Source organism: Pollicipes pollicipes, unplaced genomic scaffold (genome assembly GCF_011947565.3).
Source record: "Pollicipes pollicipes isolate AB1234 unplaced genomic scaffold, Ppol_2.1 Scaffold_7261;HRSCAF=8764_pilon_pilon_pilon, whole genome shotgun sequence".
Lineage (NCBI taxonomy): Eukaryota > Metazoa > Arthropoda > Thecostraca > Pollicipedomorpha > Pollicipedidae > Pollicipes > Pollicipes pollicipes.
The window spans coordinates 38,173,376-38,188,201 of record NW_023597054.1 but is presented as its reverse complement, the minus strand read 5'-3'; the positions used below and the strand labels follow the sequence as shown (position 1 = coordinate 38,188,201).

Sequence of the window (14,826 nt, the reverse complement as noted above, 5' to 3'; positions counted from 1 at the left end):
TCACGTACTGTTGTTCGTAGTTGGTTACTTATACACGCTTTCTGATATCCACGATTGAAAAATCGGTGTAGTTGGAGCCCTTATCGCCATTGGAATGTTTCATTGCTGCTTCCCCGGCCTGGGTTTGTCCAAGTTGTCTCCAGACCAGATGAACAACACGTGGACTGGACCGCATGCAAGATGTGTTCTGCGTTCTGACTTGGTTTTCATCTAGCCAACGCCCTGTTGGTCAGTGACGTGTAAATTTACTTTGGACCACTGCTGCTGAGATTGTGCTTGCTTTCATGCTTCTGTCTATGCTTCCAAAAGCTGTGCACTGACCTGCCAAACTAATCCTGTGCCTCTGGTAGTGTCTGCTGGCGTATCTGACGGGCCCTGAACCCTCGTTGTCCGCCAGCGTGGCATCCCTTTGTCGCTCCCGGTGTCTTGTGCCGGCTGGCGGCGGCCGTCCCCCTGAGTGTGTCACCCTGCCGCCAGGTGTGGGAGGGCGCCGAGGACGTGGCGGCGGCCGTCCCCCTGAGAGTGTCACCCTGCCGCCAGGTGTGGGAGGGGCGCCGGGGACGTGGCGGCGGCCGTCCCCCTGAGTGTGTCACCCTGCCGCCAGGTGTGGGAGGGCGCCGGGGACGTGGCGGCGGCCGTCCCCCTGAGTGTGTCACCCTGCCGCCAGGTGTGGGAGGGCGCCGGGGACGTGGCGGCGGCCGTCCCCCTGAGTGTGTCACCCTGCCGCCAGGTGTGGGAGGGCGCCGGGGACGCGGCGGCGGCCGTCCCCCTGAGTGTGTCACCCTGCCGCCAGGTGTGGGAGGGCGCCGGGGACGCGGCGGCGGCCGTCCCCCTGAGTGTGTCACCCTGCCGCCAGGTGTGGGAGGGCGCCGGGGACGCGGCGGCGGCCGTCCCCCTGAGAGTGTCCCCCTGCCGCCAGGTGTGGGAGGGCGCCGGGGACGCGGCGGCGGCCGTCCCCCTGAGAGTGTCCCCCTGCCGCCAGGTGTGGGAGGGCGCCGGGGACGTGGCGGCGGCCGTCCCCCTGAGAGTGTCCCCCTGCCGCCAGGTGTGGGAGGGCGCCGGGGACGCGGCGGCGGCCGTCCCCCTGAGAGTGTCCCCCTGCCGCCAGGTGTGGGAGGGCGCCGGGGACGCGGCGGCGGCCGTCCCCCTGAGAGTGTCCCCCTGCCGCCAGGTGTGGGAGGGCGCCGGGGACGCGGCGGCGGCCGTCCCCCTGAGAGTGTCCCCCTGCCGCCAGGTGTGGGAGGGCGCCGGGGACGTGGCGGCGGCCGTCCCCCTGAGAGTGTCCTCCTGCCGCCAGGTGTGGGAGGGCGCCGGGGACGTGGCGGCGGCCGACTCGCGCCGCTGTCGCTCGGCCGCCGAGGTTGACTCCACCGCCGTCCAGCCGCCCCGCCCGGCCAGCGACAGCTCCAGCAAGCTCGACGATAACATCCACGTACGTGTCGTGTCTGCCGCCGGGGGCGCCACACGCAGCGGCCTGCTAGCCGCACGTCGCGTGGGACTGACACGGGAGTCATGGAAATCCGAGGGATGTGAATTAGCTTTGTGCTGGCTTAGAAACTAATGCCATGATGAACACATGTCGGTCGCTTTGTGCATTCGTTCACAGTAGGCCTTCTCTAGTCGCAAGAGCGTGCCTGGGTTATGCAGTGATGTTATATCATTCCCCTGCGTGGGCTGTGCGCCGGTCCGCACCGCTGATGTGTGTGCTGTCTGTGGCGGACATGTGGCCGCGAGTGTCGGAGTGTGCGCCCGGCCTTCCGCCTCCTCCGCCACCGGGCAGCGCGCGCGCGTGGGCGTGTGGGTGGATGGGTGGCGGGCCGGGCCCACCGTGTCGGGTGCGTGCCTCACCGGGTTCCGTGGGCCGGCAGCTGACCGAGGAGGGGTACGAGGGCGACGGTGACAACAACTCTGACTCGGAGCACGAGCCGGCCGAGCGTATCCTGCTGCCGGCCTTCTGGCTCATCCTGTACGTCTCGGAGGAGGCCGTCGACACGTTCTTCCACTGCAGGCGAGTGACGCTGCGGACCGGCGGCCGGACTGCCGGGTGCCGAGGACGCGGTGGTCTGAGTCCCGACGCCGCTGGGCTGTACGGGCGTGGCTGTAAGGCGCTGGGCGTTGCGGTTTAGTCAGGCAATCGCGTCAGTGCTTTTGTATATCAATAGCGTATGCGTTTTCGAATTCAGCACATCCGTGGGAGTGAAAATATTGCAGGTTGTTTACATTTTGTTGTCTAAACTAACCATGGTGTGTGCGTCCCCGGTTTTCTTAGAAGGCTATGTGTGTCGGCCAGCATGTTATGTTTGCACGCGCTCGGGTGCGGGCAATCCGCTCCCCCCCCCCCAAGTTTAAAAAAAAATAGCTTCCGAAGGGTGCGGCGTAGCATCGCCAAACTTTGCGTAGTTGTGGGCAATTTAGCAGCTCAGCATTGTGATAGGTAAATAAATAGCAGTCTTATCTGAAACGAAGATTTACCCTTTAAGGTTGCTGACCTCAGGCAGGTCAAAGTCAGACCGTGGTTGTCAGCGAAGGGAATACGCAGGGAATCGTTCAATCTTATGCGACAGGGGGGTGTTGGGCTAAGTCAGATACCTGTGAGATTTATATTGTGATGATTTCTTAGACAATTGGGCAATCGAATTTAGGATTGTGACTAATCCCATTGACCTTGGGTCAGCTACGAAGGTCAGACCGAGATAAAAACCAAGTCACTCTTTGACAACGCATATTGCTTTGCAGGGTACTTTTAGCGTTTATTTCGAATCTCTTGGTCACAGGGACATCAACAGACATATTATTTGAACTTCATGATGGTCAGAGGGGGTCACTGACTTACAATGACCCCAATGGACCTTTTGTTTTTAGGAGCATTCCGCCTAACGTAGTCCTTGCCCCCTATTTTTGTTGAAGCGTTATACCAAATTTCGAAGGTTTTTTGGCTCATTTACCCTCTGAAGGTCAAATAAGGTCACTGGCCCGTCATTAATATCAGTGACTTTTTGCCTAGAAGAAGTATGTGTAAAAAGTATGCGGATGAAATGTGGTCGCGTGACGTGACCTGAGGACACTTCGGACACCAGTGTGGAGTTTGATCTTATTTGACCATCTTTGACCTGGCGGTTATGACCTAGGGACCTCACGATTTGGCACAAGTGAGTTTACATGCGGGCATGTAACCTAACCTGTGAATTTGGTGACTCCAGGTATGTTGATTTTCGATATATTGGAGGGTCAAATTGCTCCTTCCCTCACCCCAACCGAGCGTCTCGCATTCAACCGGCCACCCGGGCGCATGCTACTGCGTCAGTGTGTTGTGCCATTCAATTGTCATCATCCTTTGCAGGTACCGACGTGAGGATGTCTGTGACAACAAAGCAATTCACGACCAGGTCATTGCCAAGATCAACCAGATATGCAAGGTGGTGAACCAGGTAGGTGGGCCCGTCTTCTGACCTTTCGGTCTCGCGCTAGTCGTGCACGGAAAGGCAGGGCACACGCGTGTGTTGGCCATACCGTTCACCAGCCCCCCCCCCCCCGCCCCACACACACGCGCACAAACGCATAAGGTTTCATTTACGGCGTTTCCCAGAGACAGGCCTTCGCCGTGTGTCGTCGTTCCACGCCGCTGTCGGACACAGCGGCGCTTGCTCTTGAGGTCCAAACGACGTGCTGCGGGCGGCGGATGGGACCGTGGTGTGGCTGTGATCTGCCCGCCAGTGGTGCTCCATGGCCCAGTGACGCCCCGCCAGCGGTGTCTGCTGTGTTCCCACTGTCCGGCGACGCCTCGCCAGCGGTGTCTGCTGCGTTCCCGCTGTCCGTTGACGCCTCGCCAGCGGTGTCTGCCGCGTCCCCGCTGTCTGGTGGTGACGCCTCGCCAGCGGTGTCTGCTGCGTCCCCGCTGTCCGGTGACGCCGGTCATGCCGCGAATGCGCTGACGCTGCGGCCGTCGCTGCGGCAGATGCTGCTGCTGCAGGAGCTGGAGAGCTCCCGCTTCTGCGACAACCTGCTGGAGCCGGAGTCGAGCGCCGACCTGTGGCAGGCGGACGAGCTGCATGGCCTGTCGGCCAGCTACAGCCGTCCCGGCGCCCACTCGCCCGATGGTCAGTAGGCCCCGGACCGTGTGTGTGTGTGGGTGTGGGTGTGGGCGTGTGGGTGGGTGTGCGTGTGCGTGCGCGTGCGTGCGTGCGTGCGTGCGTGCGCGCGCGTGTGCGTGCAGGTACCGGACCGAGTCTGCGTTGGAGAGCCGACCTCACATGGATGCGTGTATGCGCAGAGCCCAGGTGTGTACTGGCCATGTGCAATGCAGGTCGCGTCATTTGTAACTTAGATACGAGCGGTTCACCAGGGTTGCCTGAAGCCATCTGTGGTTCGTGGACTGGACGTTTGTCTTGACTTTGAAGCACTTGGTGCTCCAAGGTCAACAACCATGCTGCCCCAAGGCCATGGTGCTCCCAGTCCGCTGCCCTCGCCTATGCAGCCCGTGACTAGGGTTGTATCGGCGGCGCAGTCGTGCGGCAGCCGTGCCCGACAGCTGGTCCTTGTTGAGCCTCCGTGCCGTGCCGGCAGACCTCAACCGCCACTACCTGGAGGCCAACCTGAAGTTCCAGGCGGGCCACTTCGCCTGTCCGGTCACGTGGTGCGCCCAGTTCGCTCTGCACCCGCGCCTGCGCGGTCCGGCGCACGCGGCCGCGCCTGGGCTCGCCTACCTACGCCAGGCGCTCGAGACGTTCGCCGTCACCAACCGGCGCAACATGTTCGTCTTCAAGGACCCCAAGCTGGAGCAGGTGTTCTACCTCAGGTGAGAGAGCTGGAGCGCGGTGAGTGCGATTCGTGGGGGCAGGTGTCCAGGCAGACTGCGGAGTGTGTAACGCCCAGTGCCTGTGGGTCTAGCGACATAGTCACGCTCCTGGCTGCATGTGGTGTGATGTGCCACCATTGAGGCCCGGCCCTCTCGGAACAAACTACAGGCCAGTGCTCGCGCGTCTGGTAACTGTGTGTCGGTCTCGCTGACTGTCCGTGTGGCGCTGCGCCCTGCTGAGGCCTGTTCCCATGTGTGGGCAGGCTGCAGAAGTGCTGTGCGGCCAGTGCTCGCGCCGCTGGTGACAGTATGTCTCCTCCAGCTGTCTGTGTGGTGCTGCACCCTACTGAGGCCCGCTCCTCCTTGTGTGGGCAGACTGCAGGAGTGCTGTGCAGCCAGTGCTCGCGCCTCTGGTGACAGTATGTCTCCTCCTGCTGTCTGTGTGGTGCTGCGTCCTACTGAGGCCCGCTCCTCCTTGTGTGGGCAGACTGCAGGAGTGCTGCGCGGCCAGTGCTCGCGCCGCTGGTGACAGTATGTCTCCTCCAGCTGTCTGTGTGGTGCTGTGTCCTACTGAGGCACGCCCCTCCTTGTGTGGGCAGACTGCAGGAGTGCTGCGCGGCCAGTGCTCGCGCCGCTGGTGACAGTATGTCTCCTTCAGCTGTCTGTGTGGTGCTGCGTCCTACTGAGGCACGCCCCTCCTTGTGTGGGCAGACTGCAGGAGTGCTGTGCAGCCAGTGCTCGCGCCTCTGGTGACAGTGCGTCGGCCCTGTCCCTGGACGAGCGTCTCTCGCTGCAGCCTGGCAGACCCAGCATCACCAGTCTCAAAGACGAGGTGGGCAATCGCTCGCAGGCAGGCCGACGGATGAGGGGAAGGAATTCAGCGAGTTGCTGTCGGACAGCCTGTGGCGCACAGTTGTATGATAATTTCAACCGTATTAATATACGAATTTGCTATCGCGACGTGGGCTGATATTAAGGTCTGGTGGTTTTAACAGAGTACGTCCGGCGCAACATTAACATTGTGCTTAACATAACATTTACATAACATTAACATAACATTAACAACATTGTGCTTGTTGCGGAACTAGGAATGCTGATTCAACCATGTCACGGACACTGAATGCAGTGGGCAGCTCCCTCCCCCCCCCCCCCCTCTCCAATATCCGGGCGATAGTTGATATTTACCCAATGGTGGTGCTTTAGAAAAAAATGCAAAAATAGCATTTTCCGTCCCGCTGAGATACTGTCACTGAAACAAGTAAATGCTCGGCACTAATTGCTCTCATTCTGAAACCTGATATATGTTAATAAAGCCCACATTTTTTATCATATTTCAATTGGGTGTCTGCTAATATGCGCTTCAACCGTATTCGAGTTGGAGCTATCGAAGTTCCATGTCCCACGTTTGCGGGAGCTGCCCGCGAGATGCACGCGAGTTTCCTGGCAGATATGCACATCACTGTCTCATGCGTCACTGCCCAGACGACTGTCGTTCTCGTCTGCCCGTGAGTGTGGGCCCACGAGCTGAGCGTGCGCCCGTGCCGGTGTGTGCCACGCGGCGAAGGGCGCCGCTGACTGGTGGTGCGCTCCGCTTCGCAGCCGTCCCGGGGCCGCTGCACCTCCGTGGGCGAGCGGGAGACCAGCTCGCGAGCGGAGTCCGGCGAGGGCATCATGCTGATGGTGCACGGCATCACCGAGCCAGGTAACCCGCAGCGCTAGCTAACACGGCATCAGCGAGCAACGTAACCCGCAGCGCTAGCAAACAGGCATTACCGAGCCAGGTAACCCGCAGCGCTAGCAAACAGGTGCACGGCATCACCGAGTCAGGTAGCCTAGAGCGCTAGCCAACACGAAATCACCGAGCCAGGTAACCCGCAGCGCTAGCCACCAGCGCCGGGTGGGAGCGACTTTAACTCACGTCACTGGCGGAGGGCAGGAGGCGCCCCGCCCAGTGAGTCCCAGAGCTGGGCTGGAGCCGCCACGCGAAGATCTGCAGGCAGACCGGTCTCTCAGGAATCGAGCTATGCCCGGTTTGACCAGTTGAGGTCAAACAATGACATTCCGAATCTGATGGACCATAGTGCAAGCGAGCACAAAGCTGAAAATTTACCATTTTTGTTGGGAAGGACGACACATGTTGAGCCAAATAGGCACTGTGTCGTGCCCATCATCATATTTAGTGTCCAACTGTAGCCTGGGAACGATGTAAGGTCAGAGGCGGTAAGCGTTAGTCATCGACTCTATTGGACCATGACAGTGTTCTCATCCTAGCCAAAGTGGCTCGTGCGCCTGTAGATTATTACCTTATGCTGATTCCAGTTCCAAAAGTGTCATCTACTACCCATGAACAGCAAATGACCGGCCGTTGTCTTGTAAATGACTTTGCAAGCCCTTGGAGGCGGCTCATGGAGGCTCATGGATAAACTTATGCAATTGTTTTGTACACCAAAACATTGGTATACTTTTCAGGGAAAAGGACTGCTCCAGAAAACGAAATTTCTCTGTTGAGTAAACATGCTCCTTAACATGTGGGTATTTCATGGCGTCACCGTTCCTTGCACATTGATCGAGAGCCAGTTGACGGCCTAAAATCTGGACATCGGGCTCACGAATGCCAAATGCGAACGACTCGATCATTTACTGTGGCGTCATGGATGCCTGGGTGACCTTGAAATAGTCCCCGAAATGGTCTGCACATCTCCGTGGGCATGTTGCTCTGAAACTAGAGGGGTTTGGGTATAAAGAGGTGCAGGACTGTGAACTGCACCGAATGATCTTCAAGATGGCTATTTTAGTTCAAAACCCCATGCAAAAGTGAAACACTCCTTAACTTTGATTCTATGCATCTTAAGCACACATAAAATAGATACATTTTGGTCAGCCTTGTCCCAAATGCGATGCCGTGTCGGCCTGTGAGGCCGCTGATGATAGCGTCCCGACCGGCAGGCCCCAGCATTAAGGAGGATCTGGTGGAGCTGCTGTACAACCGGCTGGACGAGCGGCTTCTGGAGCTGTTCTCCAAGGCGCTGCTGCGAAACCCGCAGACCAAGCTGGCACCCGAGGACGTGCACTTCATCCAGCGGCCGGGGGCGCCGCCCGACCACAGCCTCAAGGTGACTATGTACCCGGCCACATCGTACGGACCACGGCGCCCGACAAGAGTGCCCAAGTGACGTACGTGAAATTGCAAATTGTGTCCGGTGACCACGGTCTCAAGGTGACCACATATCAGGCGAGCGTTAGAATACTCTCCCACACGGCGTCGGCGGTAGGCGGGTCCACTCCGAGGGTGTGCGCCGTTACGTATTGGTCAGCTGTAGGCCGGTGTTAGAATACTCTCCCACGCGGCGTCGGCAGAAGGCGGGTCCACTCCGAGGGTGTGCGCCGTCACGTATTGGTCAGCTGTAGGCCGGTGTTAGAATACTCTCCCACACGGCGTCGGCAGAAGGCGGGTCTACTCGGAGGGTGTGCGCCGTCACGTATTGGTCAGCTGTAGGCCAATGAGCGGGCGCCAGCGCCGGCGCCGATGTTGCACGTGCCCCCAGTGTGACGGCTGGGCGCTCTGTCGCAGTTCACCCTGCCGCCGTCGGCCGTGCCGCACCTCGACTCGGTGGTCGGCTACCTGCGCAACAACCTGCTGCAGCTGCTGCACCAGCCCAAGTACACCGACAGCCGTGAGGAGAACCACTTCCGGGTGAGTGGCGACCGCCCCCGGAGCCTGGTGGGGCAGAGCGGCCGAAGATGGGACGGCCACCGCCCTCCGGAGGCGTTGGTGGCCTGTTGAGACTGGGTTCACATCTGTTCCAACTCATTTCCGTACTGTGAACCAGACTGGGAAGGGATGTCGGTGTGTTCGACGTTTCGTAGTGTGTGAACGGGACCGGCACTGAGCATGCGGACACGCCCGCTAACGTCTGGGCGGTGCGCGCAGGACTGGGGCAGCAGCGGGGACTCGGACATGTTCCTATACCTGCCGTCGGAGAAGCACGGCGGCCGCGGCATGGCCTGCGTCTCCCTGTCGACGGTGCGGCCGTCGGCGCCGCCACCGCCGCCACCACTGCCCCTGCTGGAGGCCGCCGCAATAGAGTGGACGCCCGCTCAGTTCGAGGCGCTGACCAGCACCAAGCTGTACGACCCACAACGGGACGGTGAGCAGCGTGCGTGCGTCGGTACCTGGTCACGCTGGCTGAGTGACGTGCTGACCGAGGCAACCGGCGGGGATTTGCTGTGTGGCTTGAAGTGCGCCGACGGCATTAACAGCGCGTTGATACTGACAGCCGTGTCGTTGTCCGGGTGTAGTACTGCCTCGGATGTGTTGAGCTGACTGAAAGAGATCAGCTGCTGTAAGTTCATACATCTAGTGAGGAGATGTACACATACCAGTATCGTCAGTAACATGGAGACAGTTACCGCCTGACCGGGGGCGTTTAAACATCGGCTTCTGCCTTCTGGTACGGTGGCGCCGCCGTGCGTCCGACCCTGCGGTGATAAGCGGTTGGTGGGGTGATGATTAGAGGCCAGCATTTAACAAGCCCCGTTGAGTGTATTTCCCAACTTGCGTATGTGTCGCCAATGGCTTAGGATAACGGTGTGGGTGAATCGGAGAAAAGGGCTTTCGGAGACGTAAATTGTAATAACGCGTCAGAGTTGTGTTTGCTAACCGTGATCTTGGCGCAGCCAGCCGTGCTGGGTTGGACCGCCGCGTCCGCCGCCGCTGCCTTACCATGTGTATGCAGCTGACCCCTGAGGGGGCCCGGTCCTTCCTGGGCAGGTCCGGACGCCGTGCTGCTCCAGTTCAACATCTGGGAGAAGGGCCGTGCCAACCTGGCCTGGCTCGAGCCGCGCCTGCCCTCGGCCATCCGGTACGCGCTCTGGGACCGCTGCATGGTCTGCCACGTGCTGCCGCACGCGCCGCTGGAGGGCGCCGGCGGCCGCGATCTGGCGGCCGCACTGCGAGGTAAGTGGCGCGTGCCGCCGGCCGAGCCGGGCCCGCTGGGCTGGTGCTGGGCCCGCTGGGCTGGAGCCGGGCCCGCTGGGCTGGTGCTGGGCCCGCTGGGCTGGAGCCGGGCCCGCTGGGCTGGTGCTGGGCCCGCTGGGCTGGTGCTGGGCCCGCTGGGCTGGTGCTGGGCCCGCTGGGCTGGCGCCGGCCCTAGCGTCGGTTGGCCTGCCGCGGCAGCTGGGCGGCCAGCTCCTCTGATGTTTGTTTTTTTCGTGGTGGCTTATCTCCTCACAGATGTCGGCCGCGTTTGATTTTGTCTAGTCATGGGAAATGCTTGTCTGGTCCTAATTTATGAATGCTTCTGTTTTGCAATACCTGGCTCGTATCGCACATTTCTTGCACAGTTGTCAGTTCGGTTGCGGTCGTACCGCAGTTTTTTGCGATGATTATTGACTCCTCTCACCCACCCCCTCCTCCACCCACCGTATGTTCCACCGCACGGTCTGCCGTGTGGTCCCCACAGACCGCACGTGATCTGCGCCGCATACCCTGGGGTGGCGTTGGCTGCCGTGCGCTCGCGGCACCTCTGGTTGCCAAGCCCGCTTGCTTCGGCCGCTTCCTTGCCGGGCGCCGTGCTCCATCCGGCGACATTCCTCCCGAGCTTGCATGTTCTGGGACAGGTTAACCGGTGCCTGACACCCTCATCTCTCGGATTTGGACGACATTTTGTCTCAGGGGGGGGGGGGGGGGTAATCCACAGCGATGGAAGTGTCGGGAACAGTACCAAGTCTCTCGGTTCACACGTTTGAGAGTTATGGCCTCCGGCAGTTCCGTGTCACGTCGCTGCAGGGGCGTTTTCGACAGGAAATTTGTCCGCTGCGACGGACGGAAACTAGGCAAATCGACGTACCTACGGACCGAGTAAAATCTAATAAACGCACAAACGACACTCGCTACACCGCGGCGCATACATCTGTGGCAGTAAAATGGTGTCAGGTATGGAGAAGGCGTTGGGGGTTATGTCCCAAGTGATGTTGGCATTTGTCCCCACAACTTGAAAACCTGTTTCTATGTGTAGACCAGAATGGAATTACTCGATCGAAAAAATGGAGTGGCTGCCTTAGTCATCGAAAGCTATGACGTAAGCTTATAATTACGGCCCTAAGTAGTCATTAGATTTCGCGACATCACCTGGCTTTCGGCGGCGCAGCGGCGCCTGACTCCAGCTGCTCCGGCGTTTCTCGCTGGGGCGGGCGAGAGGACTGAGGGATGTAGGTCGGCCTCATGACAGACAACGGTATCTGCTGGGTGACTTTGTCGGTGATGAAGTGTGGCAGTGGACTTGTGTGTGCATTGTGAAACGCTAAAAACATCCACATTGCGCGCGCCCATTTCCGGAGACACAAAACCAGATAGAGGGATGGAGAGACACATACCGAACTTGAGCAAAACTTACTATTTTTCTTACAGAAGCGCAGCCCAGCAGCAAACAAGGCAAAAACAATCACATTAATACCGTACAGCTCTCTATTTCCGCTCTTTATATAGTCTACTTCCGCAGACTTGGGAACCACATGTGGCTGAGACTTTTCGCTACATCCCGCGGCCTGGTGGCGTTGGTGGTACTGTAAAAGGAGCACTGTTGACGAAAGGTCTGAGGCGACCAGATACTGGCCACATGTTATGGGCGTAGGTATTCTTTTGTCCTCGCGTGGGAGTTTGAAACCACCAGCAATCTTTGCTTGATAGAAAAGGGGAGGGGAGAAAGCTAGTGGCCCATGCTTCCTGCTTATGCACTAACGGAACTATTAGAGGCACCCAGCCATTCCTCGGGTCGGCTGATCAGCCTGCTTCAGATGCGTTCTGGTTAATACAATAAACCTAACAATCCGCGAACTGTCACGCGCGCCTGGTAACAATGTTCGGATTAGGTGTAGTACGCAGAGGTTGAAACTGGGGAGTTTAAAACGGCTTTCGTGTGAGCTATTGATTGGAACTTCCGTGGTTGGCTCTCTTTTTTTCTTCGAAGAAAAGAGCACTGTTTTTGACACACCGTCGCGAGGCTGTGTGGAGCCTGCTGTCGCCTGTGCGGTAAAAGCGTGTCAGGTTTCAAGAGGTCCGGTTTCGTACGGCTCTGCACATGTATGCACGTCAGGTCAGTCTGGTTCCTGACTGTTGGTGATTTTCTAAGTGTATATGTATATCCGTCCCGCACATGTAAATGCCGTGCGTATCAACCCATGGCCGTTATGAATGCATCCACATGGTTTACTTTCACATGAAAATGTCTTCAAAGACAAGTCAACATTAGAAAATACCCATGCAACCCAGGTTAACAAATTTGGCTAAGGCTTTACATGCTGAATGTAATCGCGCATTTTTTATGCATTTCGCGGCAGGTTGCATTGCATTTTCCTTGCATTGTTCTCTTTTTTGAGCTTGGTATGCCCTGCCAAGTGTACATTGTCACAGGCGTGTGCATCGTCCCTGAGAAACTCTGGCAGAACATGTCGTCAAAACTCGAGAGCTGAGGGTGTAACGCGGTCCTTCGGATCGGCCGATGCGTCCTGGAACACCCCGGCTCGCACGGCGCCACCAGCTCTCAGGCTGCGCACACTGTACACTGTAGGCCGCACTGGCTGTGGCCGGCCGGCGCTGTGGCCGCCGCTGCGCAGTAGTAACTGGCGCGCGGCTGCGCCCGGCCGGCAGGCGCGCCGCCGCCGCCGCCGCCGCCGCCGCCTCCGCTCCGCTCCATGTCGTTGTTTGAGTCGGCCGTCGGCCGGGGGCCGGCCGGCCAGGCGGACGCCGCTCCGGCCATCGTGCTGACGACGCCGCCGCCCGACCGTGAGTGGCATGACACCGCATGGGGCCGCAGCTGGCCGGCTAGTGGGGGCGGGCAGACCTCCGGCAAGCTCAGCACGCGGCGCCGGCCGACTGGTGAGGGGCGAACCAACCCTCGGCCAAGCTCAGCACGCGGCGCCGGCCGCTGCTGCTGCTCCGTCTGTGGGGGTGGGCGCGGGGCGGGCCGCGCGGTCCTGCTCTCAGTGCCCGGCTTGGTGTCCAGCTAGCAGGCGGCCGTGCGTCAGCTGTGCCGGTCTCTGTCAGTACTGCCAGGCATTGTTTAAGCCTTAGCGGTCCGCGTATGAGAGGCTGTAGCGGTCCGTGTCTGAGCTCTAGTGGTCCATGTCTGAGCTGTTGTGGTCCATGTCTGAGCTCTAGTGGTCCATGCCTGAGCTGTTGTGGTCCATGTCTGAGCTTTAGTGGTCCATGTCTGAGCTTTGGCGGTCCATGTTTCAGTTGTAGTGGTCCATGTTTGAGTTGTAGTGGTCTATGTCCAGGCTGTAGCGGTCCATGTTTGGGCTGCAATGGTCCGTGTCTGGGCTGCCCGGCCACGCCACTGACTGGAGCCCGGCCGAAGCGTGGACAATGTGTGATGGCTCGTTGGCTCGTAAGGCTGAGAGAGGTGCCACAGGTGCATCGGGTGTCGCTATTAAATCGTGCAAACATTTGTCCTCTGACTGTTGGTGTGCAACGCTTCATTGAAAGGCGACTGTGATAGGACTAGCCCGCCTGCGATGATCCGTTGGATGCAGCTGATAGGGACGGCAGTGATCCGAACGTGCGTAAGCCAGATAGCGGGTAGGGCAGCGCGTAAATCATGCGGTGCTCCCAAAATGTGAACGATGCGTGCAACGCATGCGGCACGCCATGTGCGCATCTCTCACTGCTGGAATAACGCCGCGTGGCTTGCGCGGCGTCCTCCGGGCTACCTGACGCACGCGCTCCGGGATCCATGGTCTCGAAGCTATGCACGTCTCCGTTGGTACTTTTAAACCTGGAGTGAGGTTTACGCCGCCGTCATCGCATGGTCTTGCTGGATGCATAAGAAAACGTGGTCGGTGCCACTGTTGGTCTGTGTTTAAAAAAACGCTCTTCACGCTCGTCGTGGCATGCCATAACAATATGTGCACGCGAGGAATTGTTTACTATCAGAAGTGCTGGTCTTAAATCCAGTAAACATTGTAAACGGTTAATGGAGAACAACAATGTCCGTAAAGCAATACCCCGTATATGTGTATGTCTGCTGCGGTGCGTCAATCAGCCTGTCTTAGTGAGGACTCCCGTTATTGATGTGACGGTTCTGTGCCCCACCAGTCTGTGAGTTTGCCTCAGTGAGGCCTCTTGTGATTGACGTGACGGTTCTGTGCCCCACCAGTCTGTGAGTTTGCCCCAGTGAGGCCTCTCGTGATTGATGTGACGGTTCTGTGCCCCACCAGTCTGTGAGCTTGCCCCAGTGAGGCCTGTCGTGGTTGATGTGACGGTTCTGTGCCCCACCAGTCTGTGAGCTTGCCCCAGTGAGGCCTGTCGTGGTTGATGTGACGGTTCTGTGCCCCACCAGTCTCTGAGCTCTGGCCTGGGTTAACACACAACACGCCTGGCACGGGCGATGGGTATGTAACAACTAACTGTCAGTCCAGACCTGTCTGGGACCCGGCGGGTCTCTGTGCTGTGGTGGACCGCTGACACCGCCCGGTCAACAGCGACACCACCCGGTCGGCAGTGACACTTCTGGGCGGTCACGGGGTGCGTCCTGGCTGGGCGGCTCGCTGGACTCTGTAGTGGACCGCTGACACCGCCCAGTCAGCAGCGACACCTCCGCGCGGTCACGGAGTGCGTCGCGGGCTGGACGGCTCGTTCGACACTCGCCCCAGCCGCCTCCCCCGGGGAAGTGCATGTAGCGAATGGCCGGCTAGCATCACCGACGGAGCCTGCCGAGCTATCAGGGTGCTGAGGGCGCAGCACCGCCGTAGGTGGGGTTGGCTCTCACAGGAGACGGGCTCTTCTGAGCGCTGCCGATGACGTGTCTGTCGTCCCCCGTCGTCCGCCCCCGGGAGCACGCACTCACCACCGACTAACGGGACACCGTCCGGGCGTGGCTGCTGCTGAGCAGCTACGCGTGCCTAGCGCAGCACACGGCCGTCCACACGGTCGCTGCAGGCTCCTGCCGGTCACCGCCAGCTGCAGCATTAAGGTCGCCGGTCCCCCCCGGCACCGGGAAATGCGTGCCCAGAGTGCCTAGGCGAGGCTGCGG

The 14,826-nt window shown here is 59.5% G+C and overlaps 1 protein-coding gene across 1 annotated transcript in view; it reads left to right on the top strand.

Moving 5' to 3' along the window:
* LOC119111385 (KICSTOR complex protein SZT2) overlaps positions 1-14,826 on the top strand; it is a 59,867-nt gene that overhangs the window by 25,610 nt on the left and 19,431 nt on the right. The window contains exons 40-50 of the mRNA XM_037235198.1: positions 1,298-1,432; positions 1,869-2,008; positions 3,341-3,428; positions 3,956-4,097; positions 4,564-4,795; positions 5,507-5,627; positions 6,395-6,497; positions 7,742-7,908; positions 8,367-8,489; positions 8,727-8,943; positions 9,567-9,752. Coding sequence (XP_037091093.1) covers positions 1,298-1,432; positions 1,869-2,008; positions 3,341-3,428; positions 3,956-4,097; positions 4,564-4,795; positions 5,507-5,627; positions 6,395-6,497; positions 7,742-7,908; positions 8,367-8,489; positions 8,727-8,943; positions 9,567-9,752 — 1,654 coding nt within the window. The remainder of the gene's footprint in view (positions 1-1,297; positions 1,433-1,868; positions 2,009-3,340; positions 3,429-3,955; positions 4,098-4,563; positions 4,796-5,506; positions 5,628-6,394; positions 6,498-7,741; positions 7,909-8,366; positions 8,490-8,726; positions 8,944-9,566; positions 9,753-14,826) is intronic.